Below are 20,069 nucleotides of genomic sequence, written 5' to 3' on the forward strand. Positions count from 1 at the left end.
TTTCTTGGGAACATTTAAACAGCATTCCAAAAATGTAAGCCAATGCTGCATCACCCTTTAAATCAGGATGATGTATTCCTCCTTCCCTCCCTTTCTGGTGGCAGTTACCTCACTGCCCAACCATCCACAAGACAAAATAACAAAAAGACACAGATAACAGAAATAACCACTTTCATGACATTGTTGAAGCTTTTTTCTGAATATATATATTTATATTTATAGACACACACACACCTTCAAAATATTATCTCCATGCAATGCTTGGCATATGCTCATACAGATCTGGGAGATATTTTTACTAATTTGTTTTTTCCTAATTACTTTGCCATACTATATCACACTAAATGGCTCTATCACAAAATTACTCCAGGGAGTACACGACACTGGCCAAAGCTGTGAGTACACACACATTCTGTGAGGGGCTTCATTCATGCTGCATTTTCCTTACCTTAGTCACAAATTCCCTTTATTCCCTCACTATTCCAACTCCTTTCACCATCAGCCCAGATGGACTCCTCAGGGTACCATATTTCCCACAAAGTCATCACTTTTTAAGCACTGTACCAGAAGGCCATTATTTCATGGCAGGATTTTATTCCATTTCTCTTCAACAAACACAAACCCCACAAAATGGAGTAATAAAATGAGAATAATAGTAACATTGGAGCCTCTTTTCTTACAATTTTCCTCATCAATTCTAAAGTGTTTGCTTCTCTTTTGGCTCCTGTATACACTGAAAATTAGTAAACACCATGATTTGCAAAGGATTTTCAGCTAAGCCTATGTGCAAGAAGAGTAAAACCAAGACTAATCTTTAAACTAAACTGAGGACTCAAAGCAAGGACATTTACTGTAATGACCATGCTGCTTGATTTTATCACAGGAAATAATTTCAGCCTAGGAGCCCCTTCTTGCCATTCTGAACCCCACAACAACACCTGGGTAAATGCACAGATTTTAACCCAAACAATAAGCACCATTTTGATTTTTGAGGCCTAAGGCCATACCCATGTCATTCACAGTTCTGCCAGCTGGGACCTTTTTCCAGTTTCACCTGTTTTGCTTTGCCTGTGCCAACACCTCCTCGCCTTGGTCCTCTGTTTGGCAGCAACTGTGAAAGGGCATTTTGAGGGGAACAAAGAGCAAAGTCTTAGTGAAAATCAATAATTGATTTTATTCCTCTTCCCCCTATTTTAAAAAGGACAAAAATTTATACATATATATATTATATTATATTATATTATATTATATTATATTATATTATATTATGCTTCTAATAAAACTTTATAATGCAGGAAGAGGGTTATGTAAAATGCAATTCACATTCCAAATAATTTTAACTTTTTTTTAAACGACTTCCTACTTTACATTGAGCATAAACAACAAAAATTGAAGCATTTTTCCTTTGCAGTGCATATTTAGTCATTTGTTCAGGCTCTCACTAGTTTCACATTATAATATTGGAATATGACTGCAGGAAAATGTAATTGTTGTCAGAGCAAACCACTAGGCAGAGGATGGGAGAATTTACTTTATGAAACTTAGAAATTTGAGTGAAGCTTATAAAATCTCTTTAATCTGTTATGTATTTTGTTGTTACAAAACTTGTAAAATCTCCTTAATCTGTTATATATTTTGTTGTAACACTGCAGGTTGATGCAATGGGATCACCTTCTGATGTCACGTGGACTTTGCATGTGACATGCCTTGGCCATGCAGATGCTACCACAGGAATTGTTCAAGGCTGACACAACCTACAAGACAAAAATGTTCCACAGCACTACACTGTGGTTAATCCTTCAAAGCCTTAGCTAAGACAAACTAGACAAACTCTCCTTGCTGATAGTCTGTTTTCACGTTCAGAAAAATAACATAATAGGTCTAAAAATGTTTGCTAAATCTTTAGAAATAAATTTATTTAAAAAAAGGATTGTATTTATTCCTTTGCAAGGAATACTGCCAAACATTAAAAAGGTCTATACTCATGCAACTGAAGGTCTCCCCTTTCACAAACAAACCCTTCTCCACCTCTCCATGGATGGTAATGGCCCTCAGGAAATCCACACTCTTCACCAGACTCTTCACTCTGCAGGAGAGACAGGAGGAAGCATTGTTGCCTCATCCCGTGGGAAAGGTTTCTTCACACTGCTAAAAAGCATCAATTAAGGTAGAATTTAGAAGATAAGTGTATAATTATTGCATAAAGCTGCTCACCCAACCCTGTGTAAGGCAGTTTTTTCTGTGCTTATTACAGATGGGGCAAGGAAACTACAGCTCTGTGATGCAACCGATCAACTTTATAATACAAATTAGTGCAGAAACACTGGGAAGTGGTACCAGAGCATCAGCCCTCTGATCCAGGCTCCTTCAAGAAAGGGCTGGCACTGATGCTGCTGGAAAGGGAGACCTTGACCACATTTCCTCTCACTCCTCAGTCTTGGTCTGGTTCTCTTACTCTAATCGACTCTCCCATAGCAGCTGCTGCTGCCCCAAGGTCCCACTTCAGGATAGGTCACAGCCTTTTTCTCTCTGTCAGCTGTGAAATGGGTGCAAAAGGAACAGAATTGGCCTCTTCCCTTGTGAAACTTAAGGGGGCACTCCAAAAGCCCCTACTAAATCTTGTCCAGGGACAATTCAAGGGGAAAAGCAGAGAAAATGAGGCAAATGAAAACAAAATAAATGGGAAAAGACAAACATGGGAGATGGCCCTATCTGCCTGGGGCTTCTCAACATGGGAAATCTGACAGTGGCCTCCCTTCCCCTCTTTTCTCCCATTCAACATTGAACAAGGCCATAATCAAGATCCCAGTATTTCCAAAGCAGTGTAAAAGAATAAAAGAAATTCCTTCTAAATTAAAGCTGGAACCTTATTAATAAAAATACACCTTCTGCTACTAAACTGAGAATAATTCCCAAAATTTTATCCTGAAAAGAGGTCAAGTAAAAATCCAAACAACCCCAAACTTTCTGCAGCTGCAGCAATATCAATGATGAAGGATTACCTTTACATTCCCCAGGTTTGCTGTTCCTACATCCCACCAGTGCCAGCAACCCACATCCCCAGAGGTAAAAATATTCCCAGGTGACAGGGGCATAGATATGGGGAAATTGAGGAAAAAGGGAAAACAAAGAACTGTGTTCAGAAAGAATTTTATGTAAATGCCACAGAGGACACACACAAAGGAGCACCCTCTTACAGTCTCTCCTGTAGAAATGTGGGGGTTTAAGACCTCTTTGTTCCGGCACACTGTTCAAAAGTATTTATTTTCTTTTTCAGGCTGCTATTTTTAACCATAACTCAGAGAAAGGCCAGAGCCTGACGGAGTGTCTGACTGCAGCTCCCAGACAGGCACAGCCACAGTGTCACTTGGTGTGACAGGAAGGTGGTGACACACAGCTCTGCAGGTCCCAGTCGTCTTTGTTTCCTCCATGGGGCTGGTTTCACCCAAGTCCACTTTTATTCAGTAAAATCAGCTCAGAGGGGTTCCATCCAGTCACCTGTCATGCCAAGTGCTGTGCATTATTTTTCTTCCTCATGGACCACTTTCAGTTCCTCAAACACTCATGAAAGCATCACTGAGAGGACAATTGTTACCACTGGTGTTTGTTTTCTGCACTTCTAAGATGACTTCCTGGGAAGAAGCTCCACTCAGTTATTGTCCCTCTCACTAAGGCTGTGCTTTTGAGGCCCCTGGGCTGCTCAGCTCTTCCACTCCAATATTTCAATGCTCCTTCCTTCTTGAAAAAGAAGTTAAGTTGCCTCATTTCCTCTCCATTTATCTTTCACGTTCAAAAGGGCTTGTGACAACATGACTTGAAAGGAAAAAACCAAATCAAAACCACCTTCTCCCTGTGCTGTGTTTGTACAGTGGGACCACATGAGGTCTGGGCTCATAAAGGCAGCTGGGCAGGTTATTATTAAGAAGAGGAAATTTGTTCCTGAGAATTTATTGGGAAATAGGTCAGTGAGAGCTCTCCTGCTGGTTCTCAATGACCCTATGCCTCTGGAGGCCTTCAGGGCCCTCTCTGTACAGACACACCAAACTGACCTGCTTGTACACCAAGACCTGTGGCTACACAAAACCAACCAGAAGATGTTCAAAGCTTGGATTTACATCCATGGTGGCAGTGCTTCAGTCAGTGCACTTAACAGCTTGCTTTCATCTCTCCTGCTTTTGTATGAGTGGTTATGGAGTTCCAGTTTTCTAAGTCCCAGCTCTTCCATCAGAGGTCTCTATGAAGTTCCCCCCATCAATCCAATCTCCTGCCATTGCAGTGGCAGTGCTCCTGCCACTGTGGATGCTGATACATTCTCTCTTTCTGAAGAAGAGTATGTTTTACTTGTCTATATCAAAACTTGAACTCTTCATCTTTCTGTGTTTTGCAAAATGCTTTATTTATGGCACTATGAAAAAAAGCAGCCTAAAGAATGCAATATGCTAAGGGTTTTATTTGGCAAATTTATGTCTATCAGATCACATTTTCATTTTGTGAATGCAGAAGTAATCACTAGTAATGTGACTATAAGCATATTTAGCCCCTGTCTAACAATGCTCATTTTGATTCTCATCCAAACCTGAATTCCTCCAACGGCTGCCTGCATTTGCTCACTACAGCTACATTTTAAGCCATGTTTGCATTCTTCAAGAGTGGCTCAAAGGCAGCCTGAGCTTTCTGAGAAACAAATACAGGGAAAACCACATAAACCCATTTGCTATCTTCATTTGGGTTGATGGGATTTCATCAGCCTGATGAAATTGAAGATGAGCCCTGAATTTTTATGAATTATTTTCTCACTTAACAGCATCCAGTGGGGCTTCAAAACACCCTGAAAAGCTCCTGAATCCATAACTTTTCAGAGACTTTTCTATCCCTTATTACTTATTACTTATTACTTATTACTTATTACTTATTACTTATCCCTTATTACTACTCTCAAAGACCTTTACTATATAATCAATCATCCCTTCCAATGAGATGCTACTCAGGCTGTGTACTACTTATGCACTTATGCAACAGCAGAACTTTTCGCTACCCTGAGACACTTTCTCTGCTGTTTGCCCTTTCAAGCATCCCTGAGCCAACCGTTTCACCAACTGTTTCACCACATGTTTTACATAAGCCCAGCAGCTTCACACAAACAGGCAGGCTCTTCATTAAGGAAAAGAGCAGTGAAAAGCATAACAGAACAAGAACAAGCCAGGAATTCTGGAAAAGTGTATTCACAAAACCCACCAATATGATTCAGGAGGTTTTTATAATTTCCAGTGAAAAAACACATAGCATTGAAAAAATGCCATCTTTATGGTCTCTGCTCTACTCTGAGATTTACTAGCAAAAGTGCACCAAAGCTTCACAAACAAGTCAGTCAGGATGAGCCTTCAGGTTCCAAAGATTCAGGTTTAAATGGAGTCAGGACTTTTTCTTTGCCAGTCTCAGAAATGCTGAGGTCAGAACAACAAAACACAGGCCTGAAATATAACATCCTGGTTTCCAATTCTGCGTGCAGGCAGATCCCTCTGAGGGACATGTGCCTTAGCCAACAGCCACAAATCCACAGTTCAGGAGATGGCAGTCTTCTTACAACCCCTTTTGAACAAGAAATGAGGTCAGGTCCTTCTGTTGTAATTATTTCTGCTTTAGAAGCACCTCTGGCACTAAGAAGATGCACACATTGAAAATTCAAAGGCATTTTTCAAAATTATTTATGCTGCCACTAGTGTGAGGCAACTCCTCCTGTTTCCAGAACAGCTGGTACCAACCATCAGTTGCCAGGTGGGTGCTCAGCACCTCTAAAGCCAAGACAAAGCTCTAAATGCCAACTGACGTTCTAAAAATTACCATTTTTGTTTGGGGTATTAAAAATATCTGCCTAGTGTGCTTAAGAAGAACCTGCTGAGAGAAACACAAAAGCATCAGGTCTTATTCAAGAATGCCTGGTACAAAGCAACACCAACAAAGTCAGAGGAAATCATGCAGCCCTGGCTTTCAGACTGAGCAGGTACCCTGACATGCTTTTTAAACTCCTAAACTCTGAGGGTTCCTCTGATTTGTAAAATACCATATCTTGAAATTGAAAGAAAACACAGAAATGTAGTCAAGACACACCCATGATACAGAAGTAAAACTTTCCTGAGCAAACATGGCTTGTTTTTTAAAAAAGGTATTTAAAAGAAAACAGAAATCTCTTGAGTGCATTAGATCCACTCTTTTTTGCAAATCTCCTCTGGCAAATTCATTTTTAAACATACATTCTTCTTTGCTTGTCTACTGTATATAAATTGCATACATTCTGATTAACATTATTTAGCCCAGAATAATTACACATCAGAGAGATGTCTAATAATCTCATCTTTAAGCTCTTCAGAAGTAAAAAAAGATCCCAAGCATATTTTATGAATATAGGATGGCGTCAGCTGACAAATATATGGCACAATCCATTTTACTGTGGTTGCAAACAAGAACCACATGAATGAATATTATGGGCTTGTCTTTGCATTATTCAGGATGATGGGACTTCTGAAGGAAAGCAAGAGTGTGTTCTGGAATTGTGAGACTGTGAAGATGAAAGAAAATTAGTCACACACAATATGGTAAAGAAAATACAGAATATAAGCAAAATTGCATTTTACCAGTAGCGGGCACTTCACTAGAAGATTACATAAGGTTTTTGAAATCAAACAGCTGCTACAAAAAGTAACAATGAATCAAAACACTTGGATTTGTAACTAGAATTGACAAAGAAATATTTTCAGTTACTATAATCATATTGTTTTAGACTTTCTTCAGGAGTCAGGAGTCAGTTTTCAACAGGAAAACCCATCTTAGCCAACAGCTGGAAAGCTCATAGCTTTATTCTGGAAGGAAGGGGGACTGTTACTTTTCACAGATGTCACCATTCTAATCATCCAAAGGGAGTTAAATCTCTGAATAGAGAGGTGGGCCCCATCTGAAATCCAGCTCCCACATCCTCCAAAGGCTGTGCACACTCACAGCCCTGGCACCGATTCAGCCAAGGCAACCAAACACAACTGCCACAGAAACTCAACACTGTGCAGCATCCTCAAATTCAGTCTGTTTTGGGGCAGCCCGTCATCCCATCCAACAGCAGAACTCCAGACACTCAGCTGTCAGAGGCTGGACTATATTTAAAAGCAACTCTTTTGCAGATGGTAACAATCAAACCCAGCCAATGCTTCCCTCCACTGCTCAGCCCAAGCACTTCAGTGATATCCAGGTTTAAGAGCACCCCCTAAGGCAAGCGTGAATTTGGTTTATGATCATGAAAGTAACACCTGCCAACGCCAAGTGCTGTGGAAAGGGCAACTTTTCAGTTGACCACACTTCCTGCTGCCTGAATATTTAAGGCACGCAAAGGAAAAGCCATGTAGCAAGAGATGAGTAACTAAGAAACCACAGGCTCTTGCTCAAATTACCATGTAGTATTTTACACTCTAAGCAACTCATTGTGTGGGACGTTTGTTTATGCTGGTAACTCTTTTGTGTCCCAGTGTGGTATCAGCTTTAGTCACCCCTATTTTGGTATGGGGCATGCTGAGCTGCTTCGTGTTTTTTCCACCTGTAAGGGAAGTTGGTGCTGAGTTCAGATGGGGCCTTCCTCCTTCATTCACTCGGAACTCAGTTTCTTCCTCGAACAAACCCAGTGCTGCCTCAGTTTTTGATGTCACCATGACACGGCCACAGCTCCTAAGGGATCACCATGAACACACCAAACCCAGTCTCCAAAGTCTTCTCCAGAAGCTTCTTTTGTTGCAGACCTCAGGTGTGTGTCATACCAAATAAAGCCTCAGTTTTGTTCTGGGTACTCTTCCTGCTGCTTCCCTTGGGTTTGGTAGGACATCATGTAAACACAGAAGACTAGAATCACTCAACTCTGGGTTGGAAAACCCTCCCAGACCATCGAGTCCAAGCTGTGCCTGACCCTCACAGTGTCACCAGCCCAGAGCAGTGAGTGCCATATCTAGGCCTTCCTTGAACACCTCCAGGGATGGGGATTCCAAACCTTCTTGGGCAGCCCCTGACAATGCCTGACCACCCTTTCCATGATGTTAAAGCTGAATCTCCCTTGGCACAGCTTGAGGTAATTTCCTCTTGTCCTGTCAAAAGGACAGCTTTGTTCCAGAGGAAGTGTCCAAGGCCAGGCTGGACAGAGCTTGGAACAACGTGGAACAGTAGAAGGCATCCCTGTCCATGGCAAGTGGCTGGAACAAGACAAGCTTTAAAGATCCCTTCCAATCCGAGTAACTCTATGACTGACCTTTGCTCCTCCAAAAGCACCACAAAAGTCACGATCAGCTTTGATCAGCTGACAATCTGGAACATTTGGGGGCTCCTCCTTGCAGACACATCAGATTAAGCCTTGACATCCCTTCCTCAACCATACTCACAAACCATCACACACTCCTTGTGTCAGTAATTCTGCTGCTACTTCTGGGCTCAGAACAAAGACAGATGGACTGCAAGCAGCAGTAATTAAAGTTACTTTCCTTTACAATCACACCTAAAAATACCATCAATCAACCTTCTAATCAACCTCATATGGTATCTATCCCATACATTGCAGAGCTCTGAAAGTTTGTGGCATAGTGAGTTGGAAATAGCAGGAACTTGATTTATATTTAAAAGCTGGTAAATACCACTCCAGAGAACCAGATCTATGCCTTCTGCAGAATGTCAAGCTGGACAAAACATACATAACTTAAAGGAGAAACACACACATGGCTTCTGCCACCTTCTTTTTCTTCTTGATTTAAAGAAGTGAAGTGCTGAGTGCCTGAGCACAGCAAGGGCCTGGCTGGAAATTTGGGGAGAACATCAAAATCGTCAGTTCCCAAGAAAATCAGGCATCAGGTTTTTCAAACCCCAAATTATCAGCCTGTCATAACTCTTTGTGCATGAAATCAAACAGCAGCAAGATCAGCTAGGCAATTATTGCACATTGTTTTGTAGCTTGGCAGGTGTACAGGAAATCTCAGAATGAAAGAAAAAAAATTCAAGCAATCAATCTGGGACTTCCTACTGAATGAAGCAGTAGAAAAACACACCAAAGATAAGCCTTTGTACCCTGGTCTTCAAGCATCAACAATGAGTTCAGAGCTTCAGATTCACATTTTCCACTCACACTAAAGCCTATAAGGTACAAAGTCGTGTTTGCTTTGCCCACGCCAGTGAACAGCTGCTGGTAGCCGTGGGCTTTGCAGCTTTTTTTAGCCTGCACAGAGGGCAAACATGGAAACAACAGGGTTTAGTCCAGCAGGAGAACATGGGTAGTGGATGGAAACCTCCTTTCCCACTCACCTCCAGTTTCCCTTATACAACCTGCCTGAGCTGCTCAAAGAATGCCCAAAGAGAGGAAAGCCTGATTTCTATAGATTAATTCACAAAAAAATATTCCCCAAACCCTTCTCCCTCCCAAAACCTCCAAAAAACAAACAAAAACCCCATAGCACAAAAACACTCATCCATTTTAGCTGCAGTTTTCACAAAATGGCAATTGAGGCAGATGCTTATCATGAAAGCTTCAGTCTGGACAGCTGAAGCAACTGCATCTGCAACTGAAAACACAGGAAAGCGTCTGGCAGACTAAATTACTTTACAGATATACAGTGATATTACTTTACAGAATATCCTTAAAGAGCAAAAAAGCCTTTTTGTCCTTTCTTTTGCACAGACCCTGTTTGCACAGACCCTTTGCCTGGGGATGATGAAAACTTGCCTTTCCTATAGTGTGACCACTGCAATATTGGAATATCAAGTGAAAATACATAAAGATCCTCCGTATCATGCTCAGTAAAAGCAAACTGGTCTTTAGACAATGTTCACCAAGGTATTTAACATCCCAAATCCTGCTCCAAGACTGGTGTCTCTAGTTACCAGTGTCACAATGATGCCCTGCAGAGAATCACAGCACAAACAGCAACTGTGGTTTCATGCAGAGGAAGGGAAATACCACATAAAACTTTAGAAATGCCTTCCTGAGACAGGACATGAGAGGGTTTGAGCAGGATGGATACTGAGTGGCAGGATGGCGCTGGCATCTTCTGTAAATTTGAAGCAGAAATGCCCACGTATCTCTGAAAAGAGCAAGGAAAAGCTCTTTGGCAGACAGCAAATTTCCAGATACTGCACATAAGGGTAATTTTTTTAGCTGAGGTCACAACCACAAGGAACCAAAAATCAGTAGTAAATGGGCTATCCCAGGAAACGAGCAGGGACCTGGTATGCATGGCTAGAGGTGGCATCTGAGCCCTGCAGAACCTACAGCTCCCCTCGCACAGAAATAAACCTCTAGGGGAAACCCCAGATGGTTTTATAACATACAAAAGCTGTAGGTATTTTTTTCTAAGGTTGGATGTGAAAGCATTTAGTAACAGGCTGAGAGAGCTGGGATTGTTCAGCCTGGAGAAGAGAAGGCTTCAGGGAGACCCTGTTGAAGCCTTTCAGAACTTTAGAGGGCCTTATAAAAAATGAAGGGCATGGCAGATAGTGCCAGAACAAGAAGGAGTGATTTTAAACTGCCAGAGGGTGGCATTAGATGGGATATTGGGAAGAAATTCTTCCTTGTGAGGGTGGGGAGGCCCTGACACACGGTGCCCAGATAAGCTCTGGCTGCCCCATCCCTGGAAGTGTCCCAGTCCAGGCTGGACAGGGCTTGGAGCAACCTGGGATAGTGGGAAGTGTCCCTGTCCATTACAGGGGCTGGCACTGGATGGACTCTAAACTCCACTCCCACGCAAACCATTCCATGATTCTATGATTCCACAGTCCTGGGTGCTTAAGGGTCCAGCTGGTCCCCAGCACAAGTGTCAGTCATTGACTCTGCCCGCTGGGATCCATCAGCAGGGTGCAGGAGTTGCTGCAGGGGCTGTCCCTGCCCCAAGGGTTGGCACAGGCTGCTCCTGATCCTGCCACAACCTGACCCCATGTCTTCAGTTCCCTGGACTTCTGCTTTAGCTTTGCCTGCTTACACAGTAAAGAATTAGGAACAAGCATTACCTTATGATGTCTGTGCCACACTCCTTGTGAGGACCTACACATCCCCCATACAAAAGCTCACATGGAACTGAGGTGTAAATGACCTTTTCTGCAGGTTACCTGTTGCAATGCATGAGAGCCACACCCAAAACATGTCCTGACCCTAGAAGCACTACATGGAATGAACCTGGAAAAACACCAGCGTTTTGGGGAGCTGTGAACAGATTGTCTTATAGCATTACCAAAGATCTCTTTACAAGCTCTATGTGGTTTGAGAAGGCATCGCTGGTGCTGGTGGTGTTGGGGAGAGCCCACAAACTGCCAGGCACTGCCGAGGGTGGCTTTTTTTGGCAGAAACCGCTAACGGGAGGATGCTCTATTCTCACTCTTTAAGCAGTGACATGTAAAAAGCCCAACCTGGAGATCAGCTGACACATTCACTTTGCAAAAAGCTCCAAAGCAGAACTCCTTCTGGAGGACAGATCATGGTTTGCCCCTGAGAAGGTACAGAAAGTAGGCAGCAAGCCAAAAACCTGCTGCTCTTCCACGGAGGAGTGGAGCTGCTGCATCCCATGGCTGCCACTGTGATAGCCCTGGAGCAGCTTGGCTTGAGGGGGTCCTACAGCAGCACACGCTGCTCCAGCCCAAGGGTGGCACAGCCCAGGTCCCTCTGAGCCCCCGGAGTGTGACCAGGCACCTGCAGCAGCACCCATCCAGCGCTCCGACGGCTGCAGTGGTGCCTCCCCTGTTCACACCCCAAAAACCACCTGGAGACACTGGGCTGCTGGGCACCCAACAGGGAGTGCACAAAAGCACTGACTGTGTTATGCAACAACATGTGTGTCATCCCTGGCACTGCCTACTCCTCGGGAACCACGGGGTGCAGGGCATGGCACAACTACAGGCTTAGAATCAATCTCACCACAAGCAGCACCCAAAAGGTCACTTGAATCATTAGTTTCAGCTTAATATATTTACTCTAGAAAGTAACTACTCCTCACTCGTTTCCTAAAAGAATTTCAACAGTACAAAATCTACATACTTTTGAAAAGTATACTGCTTTTAACTTTTTACTGCTTCTGTGTATTCAGAAGAGCCCAAGAGCCTCGCTTTTGTTTTCTGCTTCCTGCACTGCAGCTAAGACAACTCCCTAGCTTTAAAAAACATGCAATAAAAAAAGTTGCAATAACTACACAACAACTTTGGTAGTACTACAATGACCTAAATATTTTGGCTTAAAGCTTCAATACTAGCCAAAGTGTAAGAGCAACTACTTGGTCAGACCTATTAATAAATATCACAGAAGCATGAAAATTAAAGGCTTATAAATTCAAGATATAACACTTAATTAAATAATTAGAGAAACAAAGTCACTAAAATATTAGGTTATCCATAGCAAAATAATTCTCAGTGTAGAATCAGCAGCAAATATTTTTAAAGTTTTAATATATATAAGACTACTAGAAAGACACAGGACAAAGATTTTAGGAGACCTAGGCAGGTGAACCCTTTCTTCACAGAAGTTTGAGCCATTTGCACAAGCTTTAATCTTGCTTTGATATAAGAGTTGGCCTTGTTTCATCACTGTCCTTTAACTGCAAAAGCAAGTAAAATGCTTGCAAGTATGTTCAAAAACTTGAAACAACTTTTAATTGTTCTATAAGTGTGAAGAGAACAGTGTGGTTATTCCATGCAAAAGAAAAAGCTGTACTTTAAAAGCACATTCCTTATGAATATCATCCTTCCCCACCTAGACACTGACTCTGCAGCTGCCACTGCCCAAAGGCACCACCAACAAAGATGCTGTCATCATCTCAGAGCTTGCTTTTTCTCCCTTTCATAGTAATAAAATGTCTGTCAGATGCAAATACTGTCTTACAATTTGTGGCCAAACTGCACTAATTTAAGAATTTCCAGTATTCAGTATTTTGGAAAATATCAAGTACAAAGGCACAGCACACTTAAAGTGTGTCTCTCAACTACAGATTTGGGGCAAGGATGAAGCTGTTTCTCACTTTTTCTATTGAGATATTCTTTCCACTGATGCCTGTGCCTAATTCAACACTGTATGTAGTTTCTTCTACAGTGACAAGAAAAGTATGAAAAATGCCTCATGCCTTCCCCTACAATCCTGTGGTTTTCCTTCCCTCACACTACCCAAAAACAGACCAGAGAAAAGCCACCTTTCATTTTTTAGACCCAATGAGATGCAGCACATCATCTTTAGGGGTAGTTCTTGTATGGGTTGCTTTGGTGTAGGGGCTTGATCCTGCTGAAACAGGCATGGAGCCTAACACAGTTCTGGGACACAAATTGGGTAACTGGGATTTCTGGGTTTAGGAAAACCTCAAGCCATATACAGAGGGTAAATGGGGTGTGATTACACAAAATACTTCTACTGATAAACTAACAAAGGAAAACTGAAAAATTTAATCTCCTGCTTTGATAGGGAAATCTTGACCATGCCTGTTGCAAGATAACATGGCTGGAAACTTCCACAATTGCTCATGGAGCTTGTGAGAGAATAATGGACTATTTGAGCAATGCAAACAGAACAGGGAATCTAAGGTATATCCTACCTTAGTCTCCCAAAGCTGAATCTGAAAGTTACCAAGGACAGTAAATTCTGTTCATGTGCGTGGCAAATACCTTTTTCATCAATCGCATCCCTGGATGCCTTTTGCTCGCATTCAGTCGAAAGGTAAGAAAAAGCACTTGGACCCTTGAATTAAAGGCCATAAAACCCAAAGAGAAGCTTCCTCTCCTTTGCAGCACTGGCAAGTACCATTTATCAAAATTACGGGATAAGAAGCTGGTAATGGCTCCAAAAGCAACAATCTCTCTGAGCACTAAAACAAAAATGTCTCAGAAAAAAAGTAAATCCAAAAGGATTTTCCTTTAAAAATCTCATTTCTTACAGTCTTCAAGAACTTGGAAACTTTGCAAGGTGCATATAATAGAATCTTACATGCTTATTGAAATCTGAATTTCCTGTGGGCTTTACTTCACTTCTTCCTTCCGTGAGTATTTATCCCTATTTGGATTGGACTAGATGGTACTATTGTGAATTCTGGATTTAATACATGCTTCTGAATGAAAATATTATTCTGCCTCTTCCTTAGATTTTGGGAGTTGCAGATAAATCAGATCAGCTTTTACCATAAACCACACCAGGTGAAAAGGAAAAGCAGCCTCTAAGAGCAACAAACTAGATGCTGTGAAGTCCAGAGAGACCCCACACTTGTAGAATTTGGTTAGAATGACCTTAAAGCCCATCTCACTCCACCCCCTGCCAGGAGCAGGGACACCTTCCACTAGACCAGGAAGTTGCCCCAGGCCCTGTGCAACTTGGCTGGGATGGGGTACTCCTGCTCTGCATGATGCCACAGCCATGCTCACCTACAGAAAATGAAGAGAGAATTTCTGGAACACAAAACAACCCAGCTTGGAACAGGCTGGAAGCAAAGGCAGGGAGTGCAGCAAGACTTGTACAGAACCATGCTGTACTTGCAGTCACACACCAAATTAAAACCAGAAGGATAAATGACAGTTTAAAGCAGAAAATCCAACATCCAGTCTGAGTGCCTGTCCAAGAAAAGGCCAGCTTTTCCACAATTAATTCCAAGTCATTCTTCCATTCTGCAGCACTCCTCCTGCCACTGCACTCCTCCTGTGCACACTGACTGAGACTTTCACTCCAGAGCTGTATCAGGCGCTTGGGTTCTGTCCCTCTGAGTCAGTGGGACTCATCTCTGTACCACTGCTGGAATTTATTCAGCTAGTTTCCTGGAAAGCTAATGACCCATTTCCTATCTTGTCTTTTAAGTAAAGGATAAAGTTTCTAAAATGGGCCAGAATAGAAGTCTCTCTGTTTTTTCAAGTACGCTACATCTTGTAGGAACACACCTACAGCGTGCAATCGTTGTGCAAAATTCTGACTTAATTAACACTGCACTGAAATTCCTAAGTAAAACAAATGGCTAGGAAGAAGTTTCTTACAGACATTAAGTAATAGCTTTCACTGTCACTTCAAAAGAACAATGTCTGGAAGGTCTGCCTGGAAAAACTTCCTGAACAATGAGGAAATCCACAGGGTGCATCCTGGGTGCTGCAGGGTCACAGCCACTATGCCCTGCACTGGGGGATCCCACCAGCCTGGAGAGGAAAGAGATGGAAAAGAAGGGAAGGAAGAAACTGCATTTAAACAAACAAATCCAAAGCAAATGAATACAAAGCCTCATCCTCTGGACAGATGTCTGTTTATAGAAATGGGTAGCCAGGATATGGTCAAGCATACCAAGTATCTTTAAGAAAAAACAACCTTCAGAGAAGTAAATTTTTCATATGCTGAACTTTTTGGAGATGCACCTGTTGAAATTACTGGTGTGAGATGCTTGAAATCTTTCCACTTCTTCAAATTTAAAAAAAATTAGTCCAGACACATGACACATGACAAAGCAGAGCTTGGTTGTCTACTACTTCTGCTGCTGAGATTGTAGAAGTGGAAAATAATCAAGACTTTAAGGGGCATTTCCATCTTTGCCTGCTATAAGATCCTCATCCTTGATTGTTTCTTGTCTGCTAGTAGGGACATTAAGCAACACTTTCCATCAGCAATGATGATACCTCCAGCACAATATCTCAGGACATACCACTAAGCTGCTTTAGCAGGCACTTTCAGCTGATTCCTGAATTTCACAATTGTACCCTGAGCCTGAAACTCCCCACTACTGCCTGGACTGCTCCCCTTTGGGTGTAGCCCTCCTTAAGCATCATTAGACAATTCACCCAACAAACAACTCCCATCATCAGTTTAGCCCATGCCTCATCAAATTGAGAGCACAAATTTTTTTAATAAACTCTTCACATGACCAACTCCCTGTCTCATTATTATTGCCATGTTTTAAACTCACTTTCACTCACATCCCAAATAATCTCCATGTAGTCCCACCAAAACCCCACAAAGCCGGATTATCTCTGCCACAAGTCATCTTTTTCAAGGCCTAAATCCAAAACCTAGAGGAATTACTATAAAATTTTATTTTCATTTTGGATTGCTTTAAATCATTTTACTGCTTACAATGTGTGTGTATTTAAAATATTTTATGGATTTAAATAGGTGGAAAAATGTATTTTTCCACAGGTCTGGTTAGAAAAACAGGCTTGTGCTGCACAACACAGAAAGACACCTTGGAAATTGCTAAGGTTTTCAGACAAGTAATGCTGCAGTGCACATGGTTTGGCTTTCTCCCACTTCCCCCTAAGTATCCTCCACACACCTTCTCCCAAAGGACACAAACTGTCCCCACTGATCACACTGATCACTTATTTTTTCATTATTTCACTATGACATTCATTCCATTCAGGTAGGAGTAGGAATATCAAGTCTTGACAGTTTATTCATTATTTCATCCTCCAATGACCAATTTTCATTAATTTCTACTCAACATAGACAAAAGGTGTTGTGATGGCTTGCAAAATGTAACTACATGAGATTTATACAGAGATTTTTCTGAGTGTAAAAATTGTTTTGCAAAGCATTTTCATCCCCAAATAAGTGTTCAGAAAGTTGATTCAAACTTCACAAGGAAGATCCCTGCCCTTGCAGTTTCAAACACAGCCTCAATTTCCTAGTAAAGGCCACCCAGAAAATCACACACTGGCATTGTCCATTCTCTTCTTAGGCATTGTTTGCGGCAGGGGATGCACATTACCAGGTAAATAATTACATTTGCTGACTTTCAGGTTGTGATATTGCCCAAGTATTGCCCTATGTACAACAATACACAGCTTTGCAAGTTGGCTGTTTCAGTCCTACCACATTTTCCTTAAGAGCATGGAAGCTGAAAGCAATTTAAGGTGAAAATCCCAGGCTTTGCATTCAGTAACCAAGACACTGTGTGGGATGCCTTCCTGGTTTTCTCTGGGATTTATTTCTTCATCTGGTCTGACAAGGCTCACCCCCACTCATCCATGAGAAACCACAGACAACAAAGCATCTCCCAGGCTCTACCCAGGGGTGCCCATGCTGAGGGCAGGTTCTTGAGGGGTTATAGAGGCACCTGTTTGACTGGGTTTGCATATTTTCAACATAATTTTACATCTCACATAATTCTTGTCCTCATTTGATTCTCCTCTCATCCCACAATCAATGTGAGCAGACAGACTTTCAGAAGTCATAAAACCTGTAGAACTGTACCTGTGTTGGTGTAGAACTGGTAACATGGAGTTGTGGAATATCCAGAGTTGGAAAAGATCCACAAGAATCATCAAGTCCAACTCCTGCCCTGCACAGGACATGTGCTGCCTTTAATGCTCAGTCCCTCATTTCCATTCATTACATTGTGCTTTAGCTTAAATATTGTCTAAGTAAACTACAAGACTTTACAATCTATTTAATTTCAGGCTAATTAAATTATCATAACAGCAACAAGAAATTCAATTACACCATCATGAAAACAACTATGAACTACACCAAGCTCTCATTTGAAGTAATACTCAGGATTTCCTGTCTTGAGGCTACTGGTATTTGGGCCAATATGAGGGAGCATCCCAAAATGCACGAAGTTTGTAGAGTGTTTCAGGCTCCTTTGGCTTTCTGTCTCCCCATCTCCCTCCCTCACCAGTGCTGTCCCATTCCAGCACCTATGGACTGACAATTCTGCTGACAAAAAGCAAGTCCTTCCCTTTCCTTTTTACTGAGGACACCCCTGCAACACCTGTGGAGAAAAAGAACCCCAAAAGCTGACATCCCACTAGAATAACCCACCTCAGCTTCACAAAGCCAGCTAAAAAATGTACTGCTTATTCAAGCTACAGACTCAGTGCTTCCACATGGTCCCTCTTGGAATGAGGGGAGTTCAACACAGAACTCCTCTGCAAATAAATCACACCCAGGTGTGTAAGACACACAGGCAAGGCCTGACTTTGGCAGACTCCAGCCTAACATCAGCAATAGGTTTGGTGAGCTGGCTCAATCGCACTCTGTTTCCATTTAGGATGCTCTTCACAATTATTTTTCTTCCTCAGAAGTGCTAATTCACAGGCAGTCTCTGTATAAAGTGCCTCATTAATTATTTTTCCAAGCAGGAGCATCAAGTGGGGGATCCTCACAAGCACGAACAGCAAACATAAGCCAGGGGATGAGCACAGGATTTTAATTCTTTCTTCCATAATGTCTTCCCTCTGCCTCTTGCCTATGCAAAGATGCTAAGGGCAAAAAAGAGCTGTGTCTGGAGCACTGCAGAGCACTCAGCATGACCAAGGTACCCCTCCCTGTGAGCTGCAGGCAAGTCTCAGACGCACACATCCAGCCCTACTTCACAGATAGGGATTTCCCAACCTTTCGGCATTAGCTCCCAGTTCTAATTCTAGACGATATCCAGGGCAAGGATCTACGTGATTTCCCCTAAACCAATAAACTCTCTGAATTTCCTAAGTTGTTTTTTTGTTGTTGTTGTTTTTTTTTCCCAGTAAATACACATCAAACTTTTCAGGTGCTCACAACTCAGGGACCAGAAACTTGAAATGCTGAACTGTGAAAATGCAATTTTGGCTGCAGCGTAGGGATGAATGTAATGAAAAACAGAAATCCATGGGGACTGCACCCTCATGGCTCTGACAGGACTTGAAACCACCCTCAACGGGGCAAGAAAAACTGACAGTACTGACAGGACACTGTCGAAAAATCTCAGCATGTGAGGCCAGTAGCTCTGCTGAATGCTTTTTGGGTAAAATTTAATAACTGGACATCCTTCCCAATACGGGAACCTCTTGAAAGACCCATTGTGATTTCAAAGGATGACTAACAGAGGAGGGGCTCAATGTTTGAACTCCCTCTGCACCACAAAGAAAATCCCAAAGCAAAAAAATCCAAGGACAAGCTGGGTTGTGGGCACCACCCAGGAGCCCCCCTCCGGCCCAAATCCTCAGCACAGAGTTTGATCTCCCAGCCCACAAGAGAGAGGGCTCTCACAGGCTCTGCATGCATCATACATCAAGTGCTAGAACTGGACTTCCTTTTCTCATGCAAGCTTTTATCCCACTTGTAAATCTTCAGCCTTACAATTTGCTTTGCAAATACTCTACCTGCTGAGTGATAAGCGGTAGAGGTAAGAGTAAGCTGTGTTTCATACTGAACTACTCTAACAAAAAGACTCCCTAAACCTCAGAATTACACTCTTTTCCTTCATAGTTTAATAGCAATAGACATAATTTAAAGCCTTATTTGTTTGTTTGTTTGCCCTCTCTCTCCTAACATTTTAATAGGAGAAAGAACTGCCCTTACACAGTCAGACTGTGTAAGGTACCCAATTTTTTTACCTCGGTACCCACCAAGCAGCGTTGCCACTGCCCCCAACGGGCCTTTCAAAGCATCAGCCCATATGCTGCTGGTCGGATTCCCACTGGCAAAGCCCGGCGCCTCAGAAGCTGCCGGGTCTGTAGAACAGAGATCTGTCACACGGGCAGACTCAGCCGCAGCGCTCCACATTCAAGTTTCACCGTCTAATGTAACTCCCTCAGTGGGAACTTCTAAAGCATCGCCCTTAAGAAAGTGCTCCAAACTCCATCGGACGCTGAGAATCAGCTCAACCCGCGCTGTTCCGCCGGCTGCCGAGCACTGCGAGGGATGCGCGGTGCTCCCGGAGCGCTGCCGGCGGCTTTCCCCCAGCCCCGGGGTACCCGGAGCGCTGCCGGCGGTCCCCCAGCCCCGTACCTCGGATGTAGGCGCACTTGCTGTCGTCCAGCGGCGAGGAGGCAGAGGCGCCCATGTCTCGGTGCGGAGCTCCGGGAGCACCGTGGCCCCGCCGAGCCCGGACCGCTCCCGCCACTTCCTCCGCTGGCACCGCCCCGGAGCCCGGCCCTGCCCGGCCCCCCGGCCCTCCCCTGCCCCCCGGCCGGGCCCCGGGCCCCGGGCCCCGGGCCCCGGCCCTGCCCCCGGCCCTGCCCCCCGGCCCTGCCGCCCGGCCCTGCCCGGCCCTGCCCGGCCCCCCGGCCCTCCCCTGCCCCCCGGCCGGGCCCCGGGCCCCGGCCCTGCCCCCGGCCCTGCCCCCCGGCCCTGCCGCCCGGCCCTG

The 20,069-nt window shown here is 43.4% G+C and overlaps 1 protein-coding gene and 1 long non-coding RNA gene across 2 annotated transcripts in view; both read right to left on the reverse strand.

The window, feature by feature from the left end:
* The window catches only part of NIBAN1 (niban apoptosis regulator 1), a 56,024-nt gene extending 36,158 nt beyond the window's left edge, over positions 1–19,866 (reverse strand). Inside the window, exon 1 of the mRNA XM_023931613.2 lies at positions 19,712–19,866. Coding sequence (XP_023787381.2) covers positions 19,712–19,766 — 55 coding nt within the window. The 5' untranslated portion in view covers positions 19,767–19,866. The remainder of the gene's footprint in view (positions 1–19,711) is intronic.
* LOC147651469 (uncharacterized) lies at positions 1,008–2,086 on the reverse strand. Its single transcript, XR_015274065.1, has 3 exons — positions 2,029–2,086; positions 1,672–1,754; positions 1,008–1,111 (listed from the first exon to the last, which is right to left on the reverse strand). It is a non-coding gene; the product is annotated as an uncharacterized LOC147651469 (long non-coding RNA).
* Positions 19,867–20,069: the final 203 nt, after the last annotated feature.

This window comes from Cyanistes caeruleus, chromosome 9, assembly GCF_971803275.1.
Source record: "Cyanistes caeruleus chromosome 9, bCyaCae1.hap1.1, whole genome shotgun sequence".
NCBI lineage: Eukaryota > Metazoa > Chordata > Aves > Passeriformes > Paridae > Cyanistes > Cyanistes caeruleus.